This window comes from Physeter macrocephalus, chromosome 2 (assembly GCF_002837175.3).
Source record: "Physeter macrocephalus isolate SW-GA chromosome 2, ASM283717v5, whole genome shotgun sequence".
NCBI lineage: Eukaryota > Metazoa > Chordata > Mammalia > Artiodactyla > Physeteridae > Physeter > Physeter macrocephalus.
The window spans coordinates 120512143-120538898 of record NC_041215.1 but is presented as its reverse complement, the minus strand read 5'-3'; the positions used below and the strand labels follow the sequence as shown (position 1 = coordinate 120538898).

Below are 26756 nucleotides of genomic sequence, written 5' to 3'. Positions count from 1 at the left end.
TCCCATTCTGAGTGTTGTCTTTTCATCTTGTTTATGGTTTTCTTTGCTGTGCAAAAGCTTTAAAGTTTCATTAGGTCCCATTTGTTTATTTATTTATGTATTTATGTATTGTGGTATGCGGGCCTCCCTCTGCTGCGGCCTCTCCCGCTGCGGAGCACAGGCTCCGGACGCGCAGGCCCAGCGGCCATGGCTCACGGGCCCAGCCGCTCCGCGGCACGTGGGATCCTCCCAGATCGGGGCGCGAACCCGGTTCCCCTGCATCGGCAGGCGGACGCGCAACCACTGCGCCACCAGGGAAGCCCCAGCTTGGTTTTATAATGCCTTAGACCTAGTGTTGCTGACTGACAGTCAAAGGCTCCAGTGTGTGCCCAGCCATAAGAACAATTATCTGTTTATGTGTCTGACTCCCCAGCCAGACTGTGAGCTCCTTGAAGGCAGTGAACTCCATCTTATCCTTAGGACACAGCACACTATCTGGCATAGTCAACAGTTTTGATTAATGGCTGAATTAATAATAACAGTTAATATTTATTGAGTGCCTTCTATGTGCCAGACAATGTAGTGAGCACTTTACATGCGTTATCTCATTTAATCCTCAGAATTACTCTAAAATGCACGTAGTATTCTTATTCCCATTGTATAACTGGAGAAACTAAGGCTTAGAAAGATAAAGTAATGGACTTGGGATCTGAGTGTAAGCAATTCAATTCCAGAGCCCACACTGTTTTGCTAAATTAAAGTGCTTCTGGTTACCTTCAGGTAGCTGAGGTTCTTTGGAACTCCAAGAGAGCAGAATTAATATGTTACGTACCTGATCTCATTTAACAATCCTCACAACAACCCTCATTGATAGGAATTATTCTGCTCATTTTATAGAGAGAAAATTGAGGCTCAAAGAGATTAATAGACACTTAGCCAAGATCATAAAAAGAATATGTAAGTGGAGGGCTTATTTTCAAAGCTAGGCCCATGCGACTCTAGATCCCGTGCTCTGTCCCCATTCTGTGCTAACGCCAGTTACTCAGCCACTAGGCAGGAATCTGCTCCACTGACTGTGTTAAAGTCCTTTGAAAGTTGTCTAGGCCTGTTGGGAGCCTGAGAGTCTATTCCTGACAGAGGGAACAGAGTGGAGGACAGGCAGAGGAGTGTGGGAGAATAGAGACTTTATCTTTCTTAAAAAATCTTTTTGAAAAATTGAGATATAATTCACATACCATAGCATTTACCAAAAAAGTATAAAGCAAAAGTATATAATTCCGTGGTTTTACAATATTCATAAAGTTGTGTAACTACAACTACTATATAATTCCAGAACCTCTTCATCACCCCCGAAAAGAAACTCTATATCCACTTGCAGTCATTTTCCATTCCCCACTCCCCCCATTCTTGGAAATCACTAATCTACTTTCTGTCTCTATGTAGATTCACCTCTCTTGAATATTTCATGCAAATGGAATCATACAGTATATGGTCTTCTGTGTCTGGCTTCTTTCACTTAGCATTCTTTTCAAGGTCCATCCATTGAAGCAAGTATCAGTACTTTATTCCTTTTTATGGCAGGATAATAGGCCCTTATAGGGATATACCACATTTTGTTTATTCATTCGTCAGTTAATAGACAGTTGGGTCATTTTCCACTTTGGGTTTATTATGAATAAAACTGCTATGAACATTTGTGTGTAAGTTTCTGTATGAACATACGTTTTCAGTTCTCTTGGGTATATACCTAGGAGCGCAATATAATAACTATATGGATCATATAATAACTCTATGTTTAACTTTTGGAGGAACTGCCAAATTGTTTTTCTTCTATTAATAAACTTTTAAAGTCAAAGTATAAGATGCATACAGAAAAGTGCCCCTATCATAAGCATACAGCCTGAAAAATTACAAAATGAACATAGCTGTGTAATCAGCACCCAGATCAAGAACTAGAAAATTTCCAGTACCCAGTACCTACCGCCTCCAAAGGGTCACCGTCCTGACTTTTAATATGATAGATTAATTTTGCCTGTTTTGAATTTCATATAAGTAGAATTATATGGTATGTACTCTTTTGTGTCTGACTTCTTTCACTCAACAAAATTCATCCATGTTAGTAGTATTTTGTTAATTTTCATTTCTGTATAATATTTTATTGTAAGACTATTCCACAATTTATTTACCCATTTGTGTTGGATGCTTCATAGTTATGCATATGTTTAGATTTTGTAGATACTGCCAAACAGTTTTCCAAAATGACTATATCAATTTATACTCATACAAGCAGTATATGAGAGTTCTGGTTGTACCACATCCTTGTCAACACTTGCATTATCTGCCTTTTCTTTTTAGCCATTATAGTGAATATGTAGTGGTATCCTACTGTGGCTTTTTAACTCCCCCAGTGACTAATGAGGTTCTGTACATTTTCATGTAATTGTTGATCACTTAGCTATGACTGAGCCTTTTGTCAATTTTCTTTTGGGTTATTTGTCTTTTTCTTATTGATTTTTCAGAGTTCTTCAAATATTCTGAAAATGAGTCCTTTGTTGGTTATATGTATTGCAAATATTTTCTCCCATTTTATAGCTTGCATTTTTGCTCTCTTATTTGTATCTTTTGATGAACAGAAGTTCCTAACTTTGATGTAGTCCAATTTATCAATCTTTTCCTTGATGATTTATGTCCTGTTAGGAAATCTTTGCCTACCTAAGGTCATGAAGAGCAGGCCCTTATCATGAGCGTGTATGTGTGTGTGTGTGTGTGTGTGTGTTATGGGGAGGTGGTGCATTGCCGTATAGAGGAAGATTCCGTGGGGTGGAGAGGACAGGAAGGGTGGGGGCGAGGAGCCCATGAGATCACAGCCGCCGTGGGCTGTGTTCCCAGCTGTCAAGCGTGTAATGGGGAGTGAAAGAGAATCCCTTTGGTGGTAGAGGTCCTACAGATAATACTACCGGGTCCTCTAAATCACCTCAGTGCCCTACAGACCCAGTTGACTGTTCTCTCTTCTCCACTGATACAGGGAAAAAGTGAAATATGTGCTCCTGTGTAGTGCTCATGGCACAGGGCAGGGATCACAAGCTTTCCGAGTCAGATGCCTGCTGTATTGTTGTGATTTTCTTTTTGTTCTTAAACCTGAGGCTTTTTTCTTTTTGGTTTTTACCTCCTTGTTTCATTTCCACTTGGAGAAAGGATGGTGAGGTGGCTGACTTTGAGAGAGGGGCTAAACTATCCTTCAGACTGGTTGTCCCCGATGGGCTGGTTGGCGCCCCCTCCCTGAGCCAGAGCTGACAGGAGCTGCTTGTTCTTCCTGGAGAAGGAGTGGGAGTAGAAAAAGAAGGAATGAGAGTTGCTACTGCACTTTCTGAGGGGCTCTGAGGATTCCTTCCCCCCCAGGAAACCACTTGCGTCCCCCCAGCCCCTTTGCTGCTTGTTAGTTAGAAAGCCGTGGTTTGTGCTGGCGCTGGGTGGGGCTTCGGGGACAGTGTAGGCTCTGGCCCTCCGGAGGGGAGGGGGTGCTTACGAGCGAGCAGAGGGTCACCGCTCAGGCTGTACCATTTGCTTGTCACCTTGAGAAGTTCCACCTTGTCTAGCAAAACCTCCTTTCAGAGGCAGCCACCACAAAGGGCTCTTATGAGAGCGGCGGCCCCTGCCCCCACCTTCACTTCCACTCCCTTTACCATTATTTTTCTTTTGGGGCAGAGCTGAGGGGCCTTCCTGCTATGACTTTGAGGAGCTGTACTTATTTTAAAAGGAGATTTAGAGTCTAGAGCCTCCCCATACCAGAGATTCATTTTTCTGATTTTCTAGTCCCGTTGGAGGACAGTCAAGGACTTAAGTAAGGCTCTCCTTCTCTGAAGGGCATTTTGTCTTTTCCCTCTATCAGTCTCTTGGGCTCTCTGGAGGTTTCAGAAGGAAGGCGAGAGAGCTACATTCTAGTACCACTAGGTCTCAGAACAGGGACCAACCTCCTTCTGGGGAGTGGGAGCTGGGGGATGGGAGGGAGAAATGGCTGTCTCAGTGGGTGATTTTACGAGGAGATACAGTGAAGTGATTCAAGTGTATGTTCTGGAGTTCAGCTTCCTGGGCCTTCTGCTGCCCCATTCTGCAACTTTCTAGCTGTGGCCTTAGTCAAGTTTCATAACCTCTCTGAGCCTTTGTTTTACCCTGGGTAAAATGAGAATGATTTTAGTGCCTACCTGGTAGGCTTACTGTGGAGATTAATTGAGATAATGGATTAAAATGCTTAGCCTAGTACCTAGTACATTGAAAGCATTCCAAAATGTTCATCTTACTAATATTATTCAAGCCTTCTGTTTGGACCTCTCTTTATAGTCTTTCTTCCCATCTCCCTTCTCTTCTGACTGTGCACTTCAGGGAGCTACCTAGGCCTCAAGCAGAACCAGAAAAATCTGGACTTTATCTCAAACTGTTTTGAACTCTGCACCTATTTTATCTCGGTTGCATTTCCAGCACTGTGAGGGAGAGTGAGGCAGCAAAATTATCCCATTTTGAAGGGCAGACCACAAAGAAAGCGACGTAATGATTTAACTGGATTGCATGTGTGCATGCTTGGCTAGGTGAGTGGATGCATGCATCCATTCTCCCACCTAGTTTTAAAAGTGGGGAGGGCTGAGGTAGACTCTAATTAATTTGCAAGTTCTCAAACACAAGATTAAGTTCAGGTCTGTTTGTGTTTTTTCCCTAGTAGAGCCCAGTGCTGAGTGGGTGGGTGCTCAGGAACCAGAGGCCAACGGGAGAGCATGGTGAGGTCAGCCGCGGCAGGGCACCATGGTCAGGGTGGGCCTTGTGTGACACAGACCCAACAAAGCCAAACCAGACCAAACACAGGAGCAGGTCAGCTGTCTCGTCGACTTCACATACGATCTCAAGGGCAGCGTGCCTCGTATCCTTAGCGCGCCGGGTCTCTCCCAAATCACCAAGGTTTGTGATCAGCGAACTGAGGGAATTCAGAGGGGTATTCTGTGAGGGACAACACAGAGGGACCCCTTGGCCTTAGAACTTGCCTGAAACACCTCATCCAAGTGAGCTGCTGTGGGAAAATTTCAAGGGACACGAAAGGAGAGTGAGCTGGTCGTCTTTTGAAAACGTGGACATCACCACCACATCTCTTTTCTCTGTCCTATTAAAGTTTTTTTTTTTCCCTCTCAAACTCTGAAGAAGCTGTGAGATTAATCCCATCAAAAACATATGACTGACTGTTTGAATGACATATCCGCAGGTCACGTTTTGCTACTTTCCAAATAGCCTTTACTGAGTGTATATTACTTTACAATGGAAACACCATAGCAGAGCCTCTTGCCCAGGCCTCACTGGGGAGCAGGAAACGGCGGTGAGAAAGGGTTCCTGGTGGAATCATTGTTGGACTTTAGCTAAAGTGTTTCAGGGAGTAAGCTGTTTGTGCTTTGTGTGCTTCTGGAATAGGAAGCTTTACTCTCCACTATTATACCCACCACCTCCCAAAAAAAGAGGGTGAGGAGAATGAAGGTGAAACCGTGGCTTCTTGGGTACGTCCTGCACATTGGGAGAGTAAAGGAGATATCTGAGAGGCAACAAGAGCATTTGAGGGGAGGTCAGGAGACATAATTTATATGGAGCAGGCAACCTTTACATGTATTACCTCATATAATCCTTCTATCAGTCTCATAAAAGTAGGTATTGGTCTCCTCATTATTCTGGTGAGGGGACAGAGGCTAAAAGAAGTTAGTAACATAGCTGCTAACTGGCAAAGCCAGAGTTAAAAACCAGGACCTTGGTCCTTACTGGAGACTGAGGATTGGGCTCGTGTGGCCATGGTGGACAGTGAACTATCCACAGGTTACTAGCTGGGTTTCTGTGACTGTATCTCCCTCACCTGGGCTTTGAGTAGTCACTGAATTTTTAGATCATATGCTTTGGGACGCAGTGGGGAAAGGTTAACAATTGGGTGAGACCCTGGTTTCTCTAAGTACTAGAGCTCATTAGGGCATTTCTTGAGGCTCCTTTGTCTTGCAAAGGGAGGGGACAGAGATTTCTTGGGTACTTATTCTACCCGCTTGTTTAATCCGCTCATGAACTCTATGATGTAGATATTGTTTGTCTCGGTCCTCCCTCCCCACCCCCCATATCTACCCAACCCTCCATCTCTTTTTTTCTCTTAAAACAGGACGTTGATTAAGTACAGTAAATTGCCCAAAGTGTCACAGCTAGCAAATAGAAGACCTTAGGTACAAATTCGAGTCTTTGTGACTCTAAAGCCAGAACTTAAAGCTTGTTTCTACTTATCTTTTTTTCTGAGACTTTTTCCCGCCTAATTCCTAGACAGTTTTGTTTCGTCTTCTTTGAGTGAGAAGCCACTTATGGCTTCCTCTTTTTAAACTTTTTGATACTTCTCTTGGGCATTGGGTTCACCTTTCCCACTGAATCTCCCTGTTTTACTCCCCAGGTTGAGTCTGTGTTGTCGACCCAGGAGCCGTTTCAGGTTATCTCTGATTTTATTTTAGGTTTCTGGATCATCCCTCTGTAAACATCTGCCTTATGCCCTGGAATAGAGTTATCCTTGATTCCTCTCACATTCTATATCCAATCCATCAATGAATCCTATCGGCCATACCTTCAGATGTATCCAGAATCTGATCACTTCTCACCACCTTCACTGTTGCCACCCAGGCCCAAGCTACTATCCTCTCCCACTTGGTTTTTGTAGCAGCCTCCTAACAGATCTGCCCACTTGTCTTTCTACATTCAAAGTGATCTTTTTAAAATGTGTATCAGGGGCTTCCCTGGTGGCGCAGTGGTTGAGAATCTGCCTGCCAATGCAGGGGACACGGGTTCGAGCCCTGATCTGGCAAGATTCCACATGCTGCGGAGCAGCCGGGCCCGTGAGCCACAGCTACTGAGCCTGCGCGTCTGGAGCTTGTGCTCCGCAACAAGAGAGGCCGTGACAGTGAGAGGCCCGCGTACCGCGATGAAGAGTGGCCCCCGCTCGCTGCAACTAGAGAAAGCCCTTGCACCGATACGAAGACCCAACACAACCAAAAATAAATAAATAAATAAAAAAAATTAAAAAAAAAAAAAGAAAATAAACTTGTTTATTTAAAAAAAAATAAAATGTGTATCAGATCATTTCACTCTTCTCTCTCTTTTTTTTTTGCGCTACGCAGGCCTCTCACTGTTGTGGCCTCTCTTGTCGCGGAGCACAGGCTCCGGACGCGCAGGCTCAGCAGCCATGGCTTACGGGCCCAGCCGCTCTGCGGCATGTGGGATCTTCCCGGACCGGGGCACGAACCCGCGTCCCCTGCATCGGCAGGCGGACTCTCAACCACTGCGCCACCAGGGAAGCCCTAGAGACCCAACACAACCAAAAATAAATAAATAAATAAAAAAAATTAAAAAAAAAAAAAGAAAATAAACTTGTTTATTTAAAAAAAAATAAAATGTGTATCAGATCATTTCACTCTTCTCTCTCTTTTTTTTTTGCGCTACGCAGGCCTCTCACTGTTGTGGCCTCTCTTGTCGCGGAGCACAGGCTCCGGACGCGCAGGCCCAGCAGCCATGGCTTACGGGCCCAGCCGCTCTGCGGCATGTGGGATCTTCCCGGACCGGGGCACGAACCCGCGTCCCCTGCATCGGCAGGCGGACTCTCAACCACTGCGCCACCAGGGAAGCCCTCACTCTTCTCTTTATAAACTCCAGTGGCTTCCCATCTTACAGAATAAAAGATCATATGCTACATTATCTCATGATTTCAAATAAACACACAGACACATATCCACATACCTGCTATGCTCTTCCTCTGATATAGGGTGACCATCTAATTTATCATCCAAATTGGGACACTTATAAGAGAGAAAAGGAGCTCTACTAATAAACGACAACAAGCACAAACTGGGACTGACCCAGGCAAACTGGGAATCTGGTCACTTGATCTAGATAGCCAGTGGATCGTCCTGTTACTTTCCTTTAGGTCTTTTTAAAGTGTCATCTCTCAGTGAGGCCTTCTTTGACCTCTATTTAAAATTGCAACACATTCCTACCCCATCCCGTAATCAGCCTGTGCTGATTTATTTTTCTCAGTGGTGCTAACACCATCTGATAGAGAATATGGTTTAATTAGCTATGTTTGTTGTTGATCTCCCCTCTCTAGAATGTAAACTTCAGGAGGGCAGGGAATTTTTATCTCTTTTGTTCAATATACTGTATCCCCAGCACCCACATCATCACGAACACTGTAGGTAATCAGTAAATATTTGCCGAATGAATGGATGGTGTGGGGGGGTGGAATTCTATTCCGAAGAGTCTTTCTCCTTGGAGTCCTCTTCCCAAACCAGTTTTCTTGTTCCTCCCTATTTATTTTGGTAAACCTTTGGTAATCTGAGACCTTAGAAGGGTTTTCCAGTATGCTCTTACTGCAAAGAGGAGCTAATGATGAAGATTACCATGATTTCCTAACCTGACTTGGGCCCTTCTAGGGAGGGAAGTTTGTATCCAGTACAGCAGTTTACCACATTGCAAGAGGGAGGAGAGGATTCTTGCCCTTGGGAAGTCACGTGTTGGGGGCACTGACCTGGTGGTTATGATATTGTGATGGTCAGTGTCAGGGCCTTGGGGCTGTGCCAGCTTCTGGGGCTGGTGCCAGAACCAAAGACCAACTCAGGGCTAGTGCTAGGGGCTCCAGTTTGCTCATTTCTCCCTCTCTTCTGTCTTTTAAACCTGTATACTTCACCTGTGGGTCCATACTGAGTAGGGTGAGCAGTATATCGGGGTCCAGCCTTTCCTTACCCAGGATTCTAAAGGTTTCTTTTCTGAAGCAGCCTTAGAGGAAAGGAGGGATGAGATGGGGGTGGGGAGTGGGGGTAGGGTCAGACCTTTTATTTCTAGTTGAAAGTGGCAGTTGGGATTGCTCCAACAGATCCTGTTGGGATCACGGGGTAGGAGGGGGTCTTAGAATTTCCAGACCACTGGGAGTGAGTTTTAGACTCAGTGAAGATGGGAATTATGGTTAAAGGAGGGTAGTTTGGGGCCTAGCAACCAACATGGGCTGCCATAGGGACAAGAAGGGGAAATAAAATGCCCTTTATGATTTCTGTAACTTTGGTTTTCCTAACGCTTCTGATGTGGCCGTATAGCAGGGGCCAAAGTCCTAGTGGACTGGAGGTGAGAGAGTAACAGAGCTACCGGAGACAGGAGAGTGATGTAGCTCTTGTGGCTCTTAAAGGTTCACAGTACCAGCAGTAAGTAGCGAAGAGGTTCTAAATGTAGCAGAAAGCCTAGAAAGGGAAACCTTGAGGAAACTTCTGACTCTTCAATGTTGTATCAGTAATAGTTTGATGCCAAGGAAGCCTTGGCAAGTAGTTGTATAGCAGAGAAAGCCACTTTGTGAAACAAAAGGGATTCCCATGGGCATATCCTTAATTCAGAAAACAAAGTCCTTTGCCATCTCGTGGATATGAATTTAGCCTTCCAGTCTCATTTCCCATGAGATCTGTCCACTGTCCTGTCTTTTCACACCTTTGTGCTTCAAATAGTTCCACCACATTCAAAGTCTAACCTTGCAAAGGCTTAACTCAATGTCACCACCTCTGAAGTGTTTTGCAGGACTCTCAGTGAGACTTTGTCCCTTCCTTCTTCTCTGGGTTCTTATTACCCTTTGTTTATAACTCTGTTAGAGCATAATGCCTGAAACACACACACACACACACATACAGGTTCCTCCTTCTATCTGAAAGTAGAGCACTCCTATGAACCATTTCATAAGCTGAAATGGGGTAAAGTGAAGGAGCAATTACCTTTTTTCATAAAAGCAAAAATTGGGGCTTCCCTGGTGGCGCAGTGGTTGAGGGCCCGCCTGCCGATGCAGGGGACACGGGTTCGTGCCCCGGTCCGGGAAGATCCCACATGCCGCGGAGCCTGCGCGTCTGGAGCCTGTGCTCCGCAACGGGAGAGGCCACAGCAGTGAGAGGCCCACGCAACGCCAAAAAACAAAATAAATAAAAAATAAATAAATAAAAGCGAAAATCTTTTCTGGATTTCTTCCAGTTAGCAAAAACAGGTACTAAGGTAGGCTTTTCCTAAAAGCAAAGTGACATCAAGCAAATTTTCAAAAAGTGGGGGATACCTGCATCTGCCTCTGTCCCACGTGTGACTGTAAACTCTTTGAGGCAGGGCCTCTGACTTATTTATCTTTTTTTTTTTTTTTTTAATTTTTATTTATTTATTTATTTTTGGCCGCATTGGGTCTTCATTGCTGCGTGCGGGCTTTCTCTAGTTGTGGTGAGCTGGGGCTACTCGTCATCGCGGCACGTGGGCTTCTCATTGTGGTGGCTTCTCTTGTTGCAGAGCACGGGCTCTAGGTGCGCGGGCTTCAGTATTTGTGGCTTGCGGTCTCTAGAGCACAGGCTCAGTTAGTTGTGGCCTATGGGCTTAGTTGCTCTGCGGCATGTGGGATCTTCCCAGACCAGGGCTCAAACCAGTGTCCCCTGCATTGGCAGGCGGATTTTTAACCACTGCACCACCAGGGAAGCCCTGACTTATTTATCTTTATACTAACTCTGCCCTGTTCTGAGGAGGGAAGGACTGGTGCATCCACTTCCCGTCCCCCAGTCCTGTAGTACCTGGCACATGGTAGAATCTCAGTAACCTTTCTGCTGAGTAGAATTGATTCTGGGTTAATCAGATGAACATATTATACAGTAGACTGACCTGGCTCTTCTTCCCCTCCCCATTCTGGGCAGTGACCCGCTTGTGGCTGGTACACCTTGCTCCTGGCTCAGGTGTACTTATAGCAGGGGGCACTGCTATTTGCTTTTCTTAGTCCTGACTCCAGCTTCTCCCTTTGATCTCTGCTGCCCGCCCCAGCTCACCCCTACCATTGTCCTGCACAGGGAACTAATATTTCTCCTTCCCAGGCTCAGGCCTCACCACCTGTCTTGCCTAGCATATTCTGAGAATGATACCCAAGGAATCAGTGACGATGGGAAACAGCTAGAACAGGATTAAGGGTATGGCCCTTCTGAGAGTTCCAGGTAGGGCCAGTTGCCTCCTTTATATCTGCTCATGTTTTTCTTGTCCCCTGAGGGAGCTTGTTTCTGAGCTGGATGGGTGCAGCTGATGATCTGTGATGCAAGGAATTAAGGGCTGTAATCCTGGGGAAGGCTGTATTGCCCTTTAGACTAAAATTCTATGCTTCAGAGAAGTAAATAGGGTAGTTGTTATATGCGAGGGCCCTGAAGCCACATGGTCTGGATTCTGATCTTGTTCCACGACTTACTAGCTGTAACTGCCTCAGCAAGATGGGGTCATCCTCATGCCTCCCATAGTCCTTCATTCATACATAGTTATTGAGCATCCCCTGGGGGCCAGGTTGTTGTAGGTGCCCGGGAAATAGCAGTGAATAAGACAGAATGGGTTGATACCTTTAAATACTTAGAGCAGTGCCTAGCGCATAGTAAATATGCAGGAAATGTACCAATATTCTCTTCCTAGTACTTTTCTGAGAATAGACAATCGGGTGGGATGACCTTTGGTAGCAGCTGCAGGACCAGATCTCCCCGAGAAGGGGAAGGATGAAGGAAGGGCTAAGATACAGGTTCTGGATTTGGACTTAGGTCCAGGACAGCAGTAGCTCCAGTGGCCTTTTATTTCTGGCACTTCATTTTGAGACTAAATACATGAACTGGCTAAAGGTCACCCTGGAAATTTTATGAGTCTGTTTAGTTCCATAGAAAGGGCAGGAGATGACGACCCTGGACTGCCTAGATTCTGCCTGGCCCGTTTGTACTGGCAGCGCAGTGCCTACCAAACCGTGTGTGGGTGACCCTAAGAGAGGCCACACTTCCTGAGCAGTATGAAGGGAGATCCCAGAGACATGAGATGTGAGGATGGAGGACAGCCGTTTGCCTCTCTGCTGTCAGGGCTCTCTGGCCATAGAGTAGAGGACCTTCTGCTGGAGGAGGTGGCTTGGGCATTGGAGAGCTGAACTTAGGAAGGAGAGTGAGGTGAGATAGAGGTCCGTGGCCTGTTTCAGTTCATTCCTCAGGGAATGCTGCTGAAGAGGGCTGTTATACTCCTAGCGAGATTACTGCTGGAAGCAACGTCTGCACTCAAGGCTCCTGTTTGATTGTCTGCGGTTTCCAGTGAAAGTCCAAGACTGATACAGTCTTTATGTGAGTAGGGTTGGAGTAGAAATCTATGTTACATTTCCCGGGGATCAAAAAGTTTTTCAGCTACCACCGTGCTCAGGGAAAGAGCTGTATAATCTTGACCAGGGTTCAGCAACTACTTCACTGCTTCTCCCACTTTCTCTCTTCCATCCTTCTCCCACAGTGGGTTTTCAGAAATGAATGCCCTTATAGCACAGAGAGAGTGCCCTTGACATGAGATGTGGGCCAATCCAGGATTCTTGGGCTTGTTCCCATGTGAGCTGCTGGCATGGCTTCCCTTGGAGAACCTGCTAACTGGCTGGGAGCCATGGCGATTTGCATGCATAGGGACAGACGAAGTGGTTCTGGGCCCTTTCCAAGATTCTGAAGTACAGCCAGGTTTAGGTCCACTGGACACCATACTCTTTCATCTCATTTTTATTGCACTTTCTTAAGTCTTCAGCCATTACTTAAACTCAGTTCAGCCAAGTGTATGAAACCTGAACTAGGCAAAACATTTTGCTGTGGATATAAATCCACAGTTCATTCCATAATGAAGGAAACAGATAAATATAATGTGGTTGTAGCAGTGTTTCTCAATTTTGTTTCATTATCACCTCCCTGAGGAACGTTTTAAGACATTTTTTCCTAATCATCCCCCCTCAGGAAATTTTAATACCATAGATAAACCAAAATTCTGTTTATGTACTGTTTGTGTATCTGTGCTTTATAGTTTAAAAGAGTAAGATTTTTTTCATCCCCCAAGAGCAGATTTTCTCCCTACTTGGGGGAAATATCACCCCCATTGTGAGTTCATGGATTATAGTAAAGCACAATGGGATTGCATAAGAATATAAAATGGCAGGCAAGCCTCCAAAGCTTTGTAAACTTTGTTTCTCCCATCTCCTTTGACTGAATGTCATAGCTCCATAATTTATTCTTGTCTCTCAGTCTGTCATTCCCATTTTTCTCTTTTTCCCCTTTCCTGGATTTCATCCTTTTTCTCTCTCCAGTGTAGAAGTTTAGGAGTGAATTTAATTAAAATAGTAAATCTGTACAACTCAGGGACAATTTAGGGAAGATGATTTCGTAAAAAAACAGTCCTCTAAGAGGTCATCCTTTTGGACAAAAGAACCTACAAACCTATGAGGTATTCATGGGGAAACATAATAGACATAAGTATTGAAGGAAATAAAGATATTTGTTTGGAGTTGCCTTTCAGAGGAGAAGACCTCCCAAGAGGTCTTTATATTGGTCCTAACAGGTTTGGATATGGATGTCCTATATTGGGTCTAAGTTCTGTATATAAATTCTTTTAGGGTTGATGCCAGTTCTGCCAGTGGGATATCAAGTTTCTTTGCTCTAGCAATACCATGTCACCAACAATAGCGTCTCCTCTCCCCTGTAGAAACTACCAGAGGCATGCAGTGTTGGTGATGGAAAACCCTTTGTCACAAATCTACAGAGTCTGTATATGGCAGTCACCAGACAAGAGTTCCAAGTGGGACAGAAGCTTCAAGGCACTGGTGAGTAGCTCCAGAGGTACTTGGTCTCCCTGGGGTTAGAGTTAGGGTCTAGGTTTGTGCTGTTCAATATGGTAGCTCTAGCCAATAGTGACTATTTAAATTTAAATAAATAAAAATTAAATAAAATGAAAAATTCATCCCCTCATTTGCACATTTCACGTGCTCAATAGCCACGTGTCCAGTGGCTACCAGGTTGGACAGCTCAGATACAGAACATTTCCATCACTGCGGAAAGCTTTATTAGGACTGGTCTACATGCTTAGGAGAATTAGTGAGAGAACCAGGAAAAAAATTAATCTCCCTACCTGAGACATGGCAGGCAATATGTAGAAGAACAGTGAGCTGTTTTGGGTCAGGGAAGCTCTTGTCCTATGTGGTTAAAGTGGGCCTGGATAATCTTCAACATAGAAACAGCGCTTTCCAGAAGTCAGTTGGAAGTGGATTTGTGTCTGTTTACATATTAGTACCAAAGCCTGGCCTTCATCAGAATGCTTGGTAAATGCTAATGCCTTTCTGGTAAGAAGAAGGCAGTTATCACTATCTTCCCTTGGTCTTTCTGATTTCAGGAGATCCCCAGACGTCAAGCAGTGCTTCCCCACAAGGAACTGATAGCCAACTTCTGAATCAGCCAGAAGAGCCGGTCTCCTCAGCACCATCCCTCCCAGTGCCTGAAAAAGAGCCCACAGTAAGTCATGAGCAGCTTCCTAGATAGCATTTCAAGATTTGGGAGAGTCTGCACCTATAGCTCCCAAGCCAGTGGTCCCTGGAAGTGTCACCTAGTTGACACTGCCTTAACAACACTGGGGGATATTTGTGACCAGGCATCTAAATTGTGGATTTCTGGATGGAGAGTCATGGTCTTTTGCGTCTTCCCTTGCTGTCTCCTCTCTGCAGTTCTTCTGAATAATGGACCTTGACTCCTTTTCTGCCTTATCGCACTTGCAGTGATGGTCTATGAGGTTGTTCCCTAGGGGAGAAGTGATGTGCGTATCTCCTGCATAGAGTCTTATATCACATTCACTGCCTGACTTGGACTTCAGAACTCCTGCGTCAGCCACCCGTCTTAACCAGAGCCATGGGAGGAAGGAATTTCTTTTCCTAACTTAAGTGGAACTGTTTAAAACCTCTATTAACTTGGGTTCCTTTTTTTCTAGGTTACTTCAGGCCCTATGCAGAGACCTCAGCTGTTGAAGGTCAAGAGGAAGAAGCTAAGGGGGCTCTTCAGTTAACCTGTCACTGTCTCAACTGCTGAGGATGGACTCAGAGAGTAGTTTCCTAGTGTCACCTTGAAAGGAGGTCCTGTGACAGCAGCATCTCTGACACAGAGTTACACAGTCAGGGACTCCACTGTAAGGGCAAGATAACTGAAGTTCATGTTGACAGGCATGGATACTATTAACTGAGGGAATCCTGGCTCCAATCCATCGGGCACTGGCCTTCCCTGTCCGAGTGGAAGCCAGTCTCTGGGAATCCCATACCCTCCTTTCTTTTGGTGAAGGTTCTCTAGACCCAAGATCTACCATGGACTTTAGGTATATGGGGCAGGTCTGCAAAAAGGCACAGCATGCTTAGAAAGCCTTGTCTACCTTTCTTAAGAGTCCCTAGCCAGTCCCAGGTGTTCCTCAGAGACCCTCTCCTCTCTTTAGCATGGAATAAAAAGCACTCACACTCCCCTGCTTTTGAGATTGCTTCTCTGTGGAACACATAACCAACTCACTTCACTTTACTGGGTCCCACCCCATTGTTGTCTCTGGGTGAAGTCTAGGCCCTCGGTCTAATCCTTCAGGTTCTTCTTATACTTCTCTTCTGTGGCCTGTGCTAAGCCTCCAATCGGGAGCTTTGATCTTGAGACCTTTCTCCACGGTGGGCACAAGATAGCAGAACATACGGTTTCTGTGCTCTTTGGTCCAACTTGATATGGGGTGTTTTTTTGTCTATTTCTAAGGCATAGACAACAGGTTAATATGGAATTGAAATTACAAAGAGCTCTGAGCCCTAGGGCCAAGTTAGTTTCCCGGAGTGGGAGAAAAAGGAATTTTATTTTCCCATCCTTCACTTCACTTCAAATAACATAGTAACGAGAAGAACTGGAAAAGATAGGATGACAGGGAACAGGAAATATGGCCAGGGGAGTTCTCTGGAACCAAAAGAATTGATGTATAGAATGAATAGTGCTTAGCAGGAAAAAATGTAAAGACTGTATGAGATAGGCAGAGTCTTAGTTAGAAAATGAACTCTTTGGACAAATCTAGCAGGATTTGAGACTTCCCTGGCTGTCCAGTGGATAGGACTCGGTGCTTTCACTGCTGTGGCCCCGGTCAGAGAACTAAGATTCCACAAGCTGCGCGGCATGGCCAAAAAAAAAAAAAGATTTAGCAGACCAGGATTCGCAGAGTTCCTTGGCCTTCTCTGCTAGGTTTTCCTCTATAGGTAAGACCATCTGAAACTTTACCTTGGAGAGACAGGAAGGAAAGTAGAACTCAGATGTTCACTGGGAGCTGTTAGGTAGAGGCCTTTTCTGGTTTAGTTACTTACGATGGTCAAAGGCCTCCTCGTCCACATGTCCTCTCTGGCTGGGACTGGTGTGTCTGTCCCCATGTCAAGTCTTGGGGGAAAGAGGATGATCCAAGTAATCATAAAATAATAATGATTATAATAACGATAATAAACAGCTACCAGTTAATGTATACCAGGTACTCTAATAAGTGCCTGACATTGAATCCTCACAGCATCATATGAAGAAGATACTGTTAACCCACTAGGAAATGGAGTCTTGAAGGGACTAAGTGACTTATCAGAGGTCACACAGCTAATAAGTAACAGCCAGAATTTGAACCCAGACAGCTGAGTTCTGAACTGCATTGTTACATACATTACCGAAAACATTTTCCAGGAAGGATGTAACGCCCTTCTTTCTCCCGTGACGCTGCCTCTTTTCATAGAGGATGTTCTTTCTACTCCCTATTAGCTCTTCAAGGGAGGAGCCTTGGCGGACTCCAGGACTTACCACCAGGCCTTTTTACCTGCTGGCAGAGTCTGAGAGAGCTCCACCAGGGCTCATTCCCAGTTTCTGCTGATAACTTTCTTTACCCTCAGACCCAGTCTGGGCCCTGGTGGTGACTGTCATTGAAGTGAATTGGGAACTATGTAAAAACAATCTATCAGATGACTTACTTTGTTGTTTAGTTTCTCTTGGCATAATTTAGATGGCCAGATTTCAAGGTATGAGACCACATGAAAAATGGAAAGACTTCCGCAGCAAGCTGGGGGAAAATAAGGGTTCTTTACCCTAGATAATCCTCTGCCCTAAAAGCACAGTCTCAAGAGCAGGCATTTTTAATCAGAGGGGGATCAGGGGTTTGTGAATCCCCTAAAATTATAAGTAAAATCTTAAGAGCATAATTTTTCTTTTCGTGTTCTCAAAAGAATGTGTAACTTTTTAAAAAGGTTAAGTAAGAGTATTCCTAATGACTTCCCCGCCCACTGCCCCCTTTATCCCCAGAGGTTGCCGCCCCCATGGGGGTATTGCCCAAACACACCCTTAGAGAAACATTGCTCCCCAAGGCCCTGCCTCAGTCATTCTTGCTCTGGAGCTCTTGCCCCCCAAAGCAAAGGGTGGTGTTGGAAAATCATTCATCCCAGGGCAACTCCAGGGAAATCCCTGCCTTGACAAATTGGCCTAGCCAGGCTGTATTCCAGCCCTGCCCCCTGGCTTGGGCCCCTCCCTGAGGCCCCCAGGCTGGCCCAGCCCCACTCCACATGCACATAAAAGGGTCGAATTCTCGTGGCTGCTCCATAAATTTTATTCCGTAAATATTAGTTTTCCCTGTGTTTAATAAAGCAGTGGCCCACCTCCCCGCCTACCCACCCGCTCCCCGGGGCTGGGGCTGGGGCCAGGGCTGGCTGGTGGGAGAAGGGACTCTTTCAATTGCTTTGGAGTATTTTTAGAAAAAAAAATAATATAAGGTGGTTTACAGCAGCAAGCCAGCAAACCAGGAGCAGGACTAGGGACCTCGAGGAAGTTCCTGCAGGAACTTGACCTAAAAAGTAGAGAAATAGCGCCACCTAGGCTGCAAGGCCTACTTGGCCCTGCTGGTGGTTCACCCCTCCCCCACGGTCAGCCAGGACAGGCCAGCTCTTTGCTGGGAGAGAAATCTTCATCCCTTAGCACTCCAGCTGGGCAGCACCTCCTCTCTTCAGGCCTCACCGAGGGCTTTCTCAGCAGCCCTGAGAGCAGAGCCCGAGCTGGGTCCTGGAAAACCCCACGAGGGTCATTCTCTGTTCTGTCACCAGTCATCCAATCTCCCAGATCAAGGAGTGTCTGCAAGGGGTAGTAAAATTACTGAAAAGGGAGGAAGGAGCTTCTAGTCTCTGCCCACTGAATCCTGAGGAGCTAGCCCTGGAGTCCCTAGGGTGTAAAGTGGCAAAGAGTGAGATCTGAGCTCCTGTACGCTGGACTTGGAAAGAATCTGTTCCTGTTGGACCAAGATCCTTCCACGGGTCTGATACAGTTCACCTTCGGTGAGCACTTGGGGGAGGGAGAGATGCTCAAGTCTCCTGAATACTCAGCCCGCTACTTCTTAATTTTATCCTGTGGTCCATTTGAACTCCCTTTTCTTGCGTTCCTGTTCACTTAAACCTCCCATTTTCCGAAGCCCTTCCCTCCCCCTCCCTGGTCTGCTGGGAGATAAGCAGGAGCCCGTGTGTCATCCTCTGTACAGAGATGGTGGGAGTGGGGATGGAAAAGCCCGTGTGCCTTTTCTCCTCGTCCTAGATTTGGTCTCGTTCTTGACATTGTCACCAGGGGCATTTCCTTCTTCCAATTATTCTGTCCTTCATTTCCTCCTGTTTACAAAGCTAAGGGGATTTGCTCCAAAGAGTATCGGGGAAACCTAAAATCCTCTTAATTACCCTTCCTCGTGATGTAGTAAGCTCACTTTATCTGTTCTGCCCACCTCCTCACTATTTGTGCTGTTAATATAATCAGTGTTTATATACAGATTTCCTATGGGCTTTTTGTTTTCATCCTGACATTGGCATATACTCTTTGAGGACAGGGTCAGTTCTTAATGCTAAATCAAACAATATCACTGTGTTGGTATTATACTACTAAAGGGTGCAACTTTATGTTAACTGGGTTTTCATGCAATCACGATATGCTTTTCTGAGCTCTTCCCAGAAGTATTTTTCTGTCTTCTAATTTTCCTGAAGAAGAAACTGTTCAAAAGGAGTAAGTGACATTCTACAAGGAAGCCACTAAACTCAGAGCTCAGGACCCTTGGTTCCTAGTCCCTGTTACCAACATGAGTAAATGTACGGACTCACAGAACTGTAGTGGATTCTGCTAGGCACTAAGATACAGAGTGAAATGCCAGAAGAGAATGGAGCCCATGCTCTGGAGAGAGGATTTTCCCTAGCTGCTGTGACCTCCTGGAAGCTGCTACAGGGTATTCTTTTTTTTTTTTCTTTTTTTTTTTGTGGTACGCGGGCCTCTCACTGTTGTGGCCTCTCCCGTTGTGGAGCACAGGCTCCGGACGTGCAAGCTCAGCGACCATGGCTCACGGGCCTAGCTGCTCCGCGGCATGTGGGATCCTCCCAGAGCGGGGCACGAACCCGTGTCCCCTGCATCGGCAGGCGGACTCTCAACCACTGTGCCACCAGGGAAGCCCAGCTACAGGGTATTCTTGTTGAGGGCTTCTTAATGCTCTATTTTTCTTCCATGTTCTCTTGGACAGGGCTTCAGAAGATCCCACCCTGAGGGGAAACATTCAGAGACGGGAGGGTGTGAGGTAGCTTGTCTGTCTTTGATGAGCGAGGGGCCCTAGGGAATCCATCTCTACTTGAGGATCTAGAAGCCCATCTATCCTCTGTCTTCCATCCCAGACCTATCAAGGAATACTTTCTCCTGAGACTTTGATTTATGGTGGGCTTTAAGCTTCCCCTCAATTCTGGGGTCTCACTTTTCTACCCTGGCATATGGGAAGTCATGAGGTAGCACCAAAGCATTCTAGCAAAGGCTCAGTCTCTTCAAAGCTGTGAAATCCTACCTGCCCTCAGTTTCTCTGTCCTGGAACCCAACAGATTTTGCTGTGCTTTCCACACTCCTGGACCCTTTGTGTGAGCGCTAGCCTCTCAGCACCTAACTCTCATGGGTTCCTGAGAATCTGGGCCAGCCTAGGGGAACCCGGAAGAAGCTTTGGAAAACTCCAGGGTGTGGGGAGCACACAGCCATTGACTCACCTGGGAATATTGTGCCAGGTTACTCGTCCCGCCGGAGGCTGAGGGCCAGGAGTTAAAGGAGCGTGCAGTGTCACACTCTTCCTCCCTCCCCTCACTTTGGGGTTAGAATTGGGGAGGAGGGCTTGGGGGGCTGCTGGGAGTCCCTTCTGAAATCTGGGTGTTGTATTTACTTTTTCATATTGGCAGCTGGAAGGGGAAGCCCATCCCAGCTCGGCATTGTTGTCTAACATGGTTAATCAGATCCTATAATCCTGCTGTGGAAATATTGGGCCTCACTCAAAACAATAGAGACCAAGAATATTGTGGTTAAATTTCAACCAGCTGCCTCCCTGGCCTGTTTGCCTAACCCCTACCCCCCTCTCCTGGGCCAGAGTCCTCCTGGCTTTATGGACCCCTGATAGGATCGACAGCCAGTCAGAAATGGGTGACAAGAGAAGGGAGGATGGAGTAGGGGAAGGGTAATCCTCTCGACTGGCACTCCATCCTGTCTTTCCCCTCCCACTGCAGGCCTTGAAGGTTGAGCAGGGAGGGGGTGGTGAAACAAGTTGGAGCTGGTGGGGAAGCCCCCGCTGGGTCTGGGTGTGTGTTCAGGGGTCAAGAGCAGTACTGCTGGGAATCCTGGATGGTAAAGAGATCCCTTATTCAAGACAGAAAAAGACTCCTGCCAGATGAGAAGGAAAGACCGCCAGTTTCATTTATTACTACTGCCTGGTGCTTCCAGGGCACAAAGCAATGCCAGTTGGTCGTATGTCACATATGGGGGAATAGGAAGGCACTGGTTGGGGGAAGGGCAGGTGGTAATAAATATTTCTGTTTCATTAGTAACCTGATATATCAGCAATATAAATAATACTGTGATGATGTATGAAGGTGATACTGATACCCCAACTTGAGTGCTTTTCTCGTAGCAGTAATGTCCATTATGGTGCTCTCTTTAATAAGTATGAATTAACTGTGGCAGGGTGATTTATATAATTAGAATAGCAGGACAGAGGGAATAGGTAAGCTGTACAATGGCATTTTGGAAAAAAAAAAGATGCAGTGTCTGGATTGTGCTAACGGGGGAAATTAACACGTGCTACGTTCAGGAAAAGGCAGAGGACGTTCCTGTTGTAGATCCTAGGGCACCCAGCTTGTGAAGTGGCCAACTTTGAGTTTGTACTTGGCTGTCACACACCCACTGGGCACAAGTTGCCACCACATTGCTTTTAGAGGTGTCATCAGTCAACGAGGTGAAGTACAGCGAGGCCCTAGTTCCAGCACCGTGGACAATGAACCGTCAAAGTGTATGCATTTTTAGGATTTGAAGAATGAAAATAGCAGAGCTGTGCCAAACGAAACTGCAGGTATTTAATCGCTTCATATAGGGCAGGAGTGGAGCAACAGCAGAGGACATTTGATGTTTCCCACCTGGGGTGCTATGTGCTGATTCAGGGACTGGAATGGCTCCTGTGGGTCATTCATCAAAGCCATTTTAAAGCAGGGACTGCTTGGTGGGAGCTGAGCTTCCCATCAGAAAGACATCTGGGAAATACTTCCTGGGACTAAGAATCTAAGAGATGAGTATGCTTCTGTGTGGGAATCTCAAAAATACCTTAATGGCAGTCATCAAATCAAATTGAAGCAGGTATGAAACTGATATCAAGATGATTTTAAAAAGATGACGGAAAGCATTTCAACAGTTAAACTTGGGTAACTAGTGGGAAGAATTCAGTCTGAAGAAAGATCCCCCATGGAATCTCTAAAGAATGGGCTATATTCCTGACCAGGAAAGGGGATGTAAGAAACCAAGTTGGTTACGCTATACAGAGATGTGAACTGCAAAATGGGAAAGTCCAACAGGAACATTCCAAATCACTGCAAAGGAATTCAAAGGAATGGCACGGGTTTGTTGGAAATGTGTTGGGAATGAGATAGAAAAACCCACATTCAATAAGAAACAGGAATACTTAGACATGTATTAACTCATATATATGTTGAGTGCTTACTCACTTGCATTCCCACCCATGGGGCATTATGCTACTTGCTGTCTTATGGCCACAAAGACACATCTTCTACTCTCAAGAAGTCTACAATCCAAAGATGATATTTAAAGCATAGATATTTTTCCCCCAAAGTTTTTCAAGTGTGTGAAGTAGAAAGTGAGAGCCATGAGTATGTATCTCTTTTTAAAAAAATTTTAAAAGAATCCTATGGATAAATTCTGTTCTGTTACCTGCCTTTACTTAACTGCATTGTGTCTGTATTTACATGCCAATACATAAATCTCTTTAAAGGATAAGTTATCTTCACTCCGAGCTTCATAAAAAGTTTGAAAAACACTCCCATGATCAGAAAGTAGAAAGTCAAGCTTATTCACTCCATCTCCCCCTGGCTTCATCTTTGATCTCACTGGTCTCCTTGCTATTTCTCTAATATGCAGACACCTGAGGGCCTTTGCTCTTTGCATTTCTCTCTGCCTAGAACGCTCTTCCCTTAGGTATCTGCTTGGTTGAAGCCCTCACCTCTTTCAGTTCTTAGCTTAAATCACTCCATCTCAATGAGGCCTCCACTGACCCCCCTACTTAACAGAGCCACCTGCCTCCTGGCCTCCGACCGCTGCCCACAGGCTGGCTGTACTCTCAACCTTTTACCCTGTTTCATGTTTTGTGTTCACAGTCCTTATTCCCTTCTAACACATTATAATACATATTTGCTTTTTTACTTTTATTTTATTTTTATTTTTTATTGCGGTATAGTTCATTTACAATGTTCTATTCGTTTCTGGTGTACAGAAAAGTGATTCTTTTTTATATTCTTTTCCATTATAGGTTATTACAAGATATTTAATATAGTTCCTGGTGCTATACAGTAGGACCTTGTTGTTTATCTATTTTATATATAGTAATATTTTTTATTTTTATATTTATTTTTGTCTCCCCAATGCCTTTCCACTAGAATAAAGTTCCATAAGGGCAGGAATCTTTTTTTTTTTTTCTCTCACATCTTGAGCACCTCACCAGTGTCTGGCACTTAGTAGATGCTCAGAAATACTTGTTGAGTGCATATATGAAGAAGGATTATCACACACACACACACACACACACACATACATACCCCTCCACACCAGCAGTATCTTGAAGTGGTTTTAGAAATTTGTGGATATCAATGGATGTAATCGTTTTTGTTTGGGGCAACCAGTCATAAGGTGAGAGTGGGGATTAAATACCATTTTGTTAGCTGTAACCGTAACGGAATGAATTTGTCATTTTACAGAAACTAAGAATACACGTTATTAAAAAGTAAGTTACTGGGCTTCCCTGGTGGCGCAGCGGTTGCGCGTCCGCCTGCCGATGCAGGGGAACCGGGTTCGCGCCCCGGTCTGGGAGGATCCCACATGCCGCGGAGCGGCTGGGCCCGTGAGCCATGGCCGCTGAGCCTGCGCGTCCGGAGCCTGCGCTCCGCAACGGGAGAGGCCACGGCAGAGGGAGGCCCGCATACCACCAAAAAAAAAAAAAAAAAAAAAAAGTAAGTTACTGTACACCTTCTTGCTTTATTTGGCTATAGATCCTTGGCTATAGATCCGGCATCCTTAGGGTGCTATCTTGACCAAGAGAGATGGGTGAGAGAGTGTGGGTGGACTAGTACAGACCCAGTTACAGAAAGCTGACAGGCATGTCAGGAGCATCGCTTGAGTAGTAAAAGAGTAGAACCCCTTCCCCCTCTACTGCATTCATTCACTGAACTAGTATCTTCCAAGATTCTCTTTAAGCAACTAATTTCTTCCCAAATAGGGACACTGGGATGGAAATAAAGCCCATTAGTTAGTAAACGTTATTATCCATATACAGAAATATATGTATGTCTTTCTGTCTGCAAGTGTCTTTCTGTCTATAAGAGTCTCTCACAGTCTTTAGTCTCTGACTTGAGGGGAAAATACTCTCTTTGTAACTAATTCTGCTACTTTTTCCTACCTTGTCAAAGTCATCAAAGCAAGGTCTTTTAATGCTTGAATCTCTCTGAAGTGCCTTGTAATGAGCTTATTGTTAGGGCAAAGGTAACTTGACATTCCCATTTCTAATCGATAGCCAGCTTTTAAAGCATTGTTAGTTTTGAGTGGCTCTAACTGGATCTCCAAATGTGTTCTGCACTGATCAGAGGCTTGAAAGACAGGCATACTTCTTTCATTTCAGCATATGGGTGAAATTTGGTGGAGTTGCTAACCTCTTCAAAAAATCAACAGTAGGAGTCAGAATGATCCCAGCCAGTGGGGAAATGGTTAGTCAAAGAGACTATGAATTTTAAAAGCCCAAGATGAAGATAATAAGAGTTTCCTAGATTTAGAGAGAAAATGAGTGACTTGAACAGAGGTCAGCAACCCAGCATGCTTGCGCTAGGAATCACTCACCAAGAAACTGGATTATTATGGGGTCAGACAGGCCTGGATTCCAGCTCCAACTCCTCCAACCTCCTCACTTAGAAGCTCTGAACCTCAGTTCCTCATTCATAAAATGAAGATGGTTGTGTAAACTTCAGAAGGTTTTTGTGAAGGTTACATCAGATAATATTAGGGCTTCTCCTCTCTACTAGATCATCCAACTTGGCTCTTCATGATTACGAGTGCCAGCATCTTTGCTTGGGCCACTGTCCTTTCCTGAGTATCCTCTTCATTTCTTTCAGTCATTCCTCTCCCTCCTTCAAAACATCTCTTCCAAGAGGTCTAACCCCAGGCTAATTGTTTCTTAATTCCATATTCTTCTAGATCGAGTTCATCTTATCTATTAACCTATCTAGTTTAGAATGCATTATTCTGTACTCATTTATGAATGGCATTCATGGCTTTGTAACTGCCTTTTATTTTCATGATTTGAGGTTAAATAGTAAATACCTTGAGGACAACTATGTCTTCTACTTTTCTGTTTGCATTTTCCATCCTTTTGTGCCTATTACACTAGCATGCACAAGGTAGATGCTTTCCTAATAGAAAGAAGTAGGGCCTCTTAATTCCCACCACTGTCTTGGGTGCACATATATGAGCATCCTGATGTATTTCCCGTGGATAAGTAATAAGAATCAGAGAACTGCTACCGCCAGTGAACCGTCCAGAGGATGAAAATGAATTATACATAAGATTTATATTTTACAGCTTGTATTTTTAACCCTCCTAACAACCCTACGAGGTAGGTGATATTAATTTTCACTTTATAGATGAGAGAACTAAAATTCAGAAAAGTCAAGTGACTTGCTCAAGGCCACACAGGTAAAAGGTATCAAAGAGAGTTTTCAGGCACAGATCTGCCAACTCCAGGCCTTAGTGCTCTTTCTACTGAGCCAGGGCTGCTGTGCACTGAATCAGTGGAGGATATTTGACTAACTGCATTCCTGAAACTTGTCTGGTTGTGGCTTAGCACCTGTGGATTTAGAGCAGGATTGATCTGGTCAAGAAGAAGGATCAGGAGAAAAAAGACTAGTTGATTATAGAACTGTGGACCTACACTGTGTGTGTGTGTGTGTGTGTGTGTGTGTGTATCGCTATTAGTACAGTGTATTTGTACTATGGTGTTAAATTCAAGACTGACTAAAAATGCCAACATGGTAATCTACTAAACAGATGTTTAAATTATCAGGTTCTAATGGTGTATTTTCCTCCCTCCCTTTCCTTCCAAACTATTTTCCCAACTTTTACTCTTGTAAGCAAAAAATCATATTATCCAAAGAAATAGATTTTACTTTGTTTTCTTCAAAATAGAGATGGTTGAGGGGTAGAAGAGATCCAAAGTTGAGAGAAGAAAAGTGCTTTTACCAACAGGCCCAGGACTCAGATGTGAGGTGCCCTGGTCAGGCTCTGTTGCTGCTGCTCAGACCCCAGGCCATTGGTGCCTCCAGAATGGCACACCTCGGTTCTCCAGTTTTACTGCAGGCAAAAGCCTGGCAGTGACCAGAAAAAGAGCCAGGCTTTGTCTGATAGGTCTGATGGATTGCCCCAACTCGGAAGCTACCCTACATCAACTGAACAGCTAAGAACATAGGCAGCTAAGAAATGACCAAGGTCCTTAGGCCCCAAATTGGATTAAAAGTGCTCCAAGGTCATTGCTGTAGAGATTCTGATGCTTCCAATCTCTGTCATTCTCTCCCCCTTCCTCCACTGAAGGAGATCGGACTGAAGCCGACCTAAATTTGAGATTCAGATCTTGAATGGCCATTGTATCCTGAGAAAAGATTATAGATTTGGAGCAAAAAAGCTCTGGGTTCAAGTCTTGACTGTGGGACCACAGGCAAATTACTTTACTTCTAGAGCTTTAGAGTTGTATACTGGTAAAATGAGAATAATTGCTGTGCACAGAGGGTTATTCTGAAGATTTTTACTAAGTGCTTAAAGCACCTGTCATAGAGAAAGGACTAAATAAATGTTAGCCCCCCCATCTGCTTCTCGCAGGACACAAGAAAGATTGAATTTAAAGCAAAACTTCTTTAAAAAGTTATTATAAAACACCGGGATAGGTGACCATGGGAGCCTATGGGATTTTCTTTTTTGGACCTCTGAAAAGCAGCCCTTATTTGTCTGGATTGGGAGAAGTACTGACCTGGCTGAGTAGTGTGCCCCAGAAATCTGAGCAGGAGAGAGGGAGGGGGTGGGGAATATTGCAGGGATAGTTCTTGAACCCCGAAAAACATACATTAAAGCACTTTGGAAGCTTTCAAGGAAAAGAAGCAATGTTGCAGTAATCTGTGACTTGGAGACACAGAATCTGAATGCAAATATAAGAACGAACATGCGGTGTGGGGAGGAAGTACAGGCAAAGAGAAATAAAGGAAACAAGCCATTTTGTTTCCAAGTGACAGACATCCCTCCACCCTGGTGGAGCCGTCCTAAATTCCCTTCTGTGGG

The 26756-nt window shown here is 44.9% G+C and overlaps 1 protein-coding gene across 2 annotated transcripts in view; it reads left to right on the top strand.

Annotated features, from left to right (window-relative positions):
* Window positions 1-15320, top strand: part of NHEJ1 (non-homologous end joining factor 1) — a 49523-nt gene extending 34203 nt beyond the window's left edge. The window contains exons 3-5 of one of the 2 annotated variants that reach the window (XM_028481936.2): window positions 13588-13648; window positions 14215-14333; window positions 14803-15320. In XM_028481936.2, the coding sequence (XP_028337737.1) occupies window positions 13588-13648; window positions 14215-14333; window positions 14803-14877 (255 nt within the window). In that variant the 3' untranslated portion in view covers window positions 14878-15320. Of the gene's footprint in view, window positions 1-13530; window positions 13649-14214; window positions 14334-14802 lie in introns of both variants that reach the window. The other variant, XM_028481933.2, reaches the window with a different exon arrangement.
* Window positions 15321-26756: the final 11436 nt, after the last annotated feature.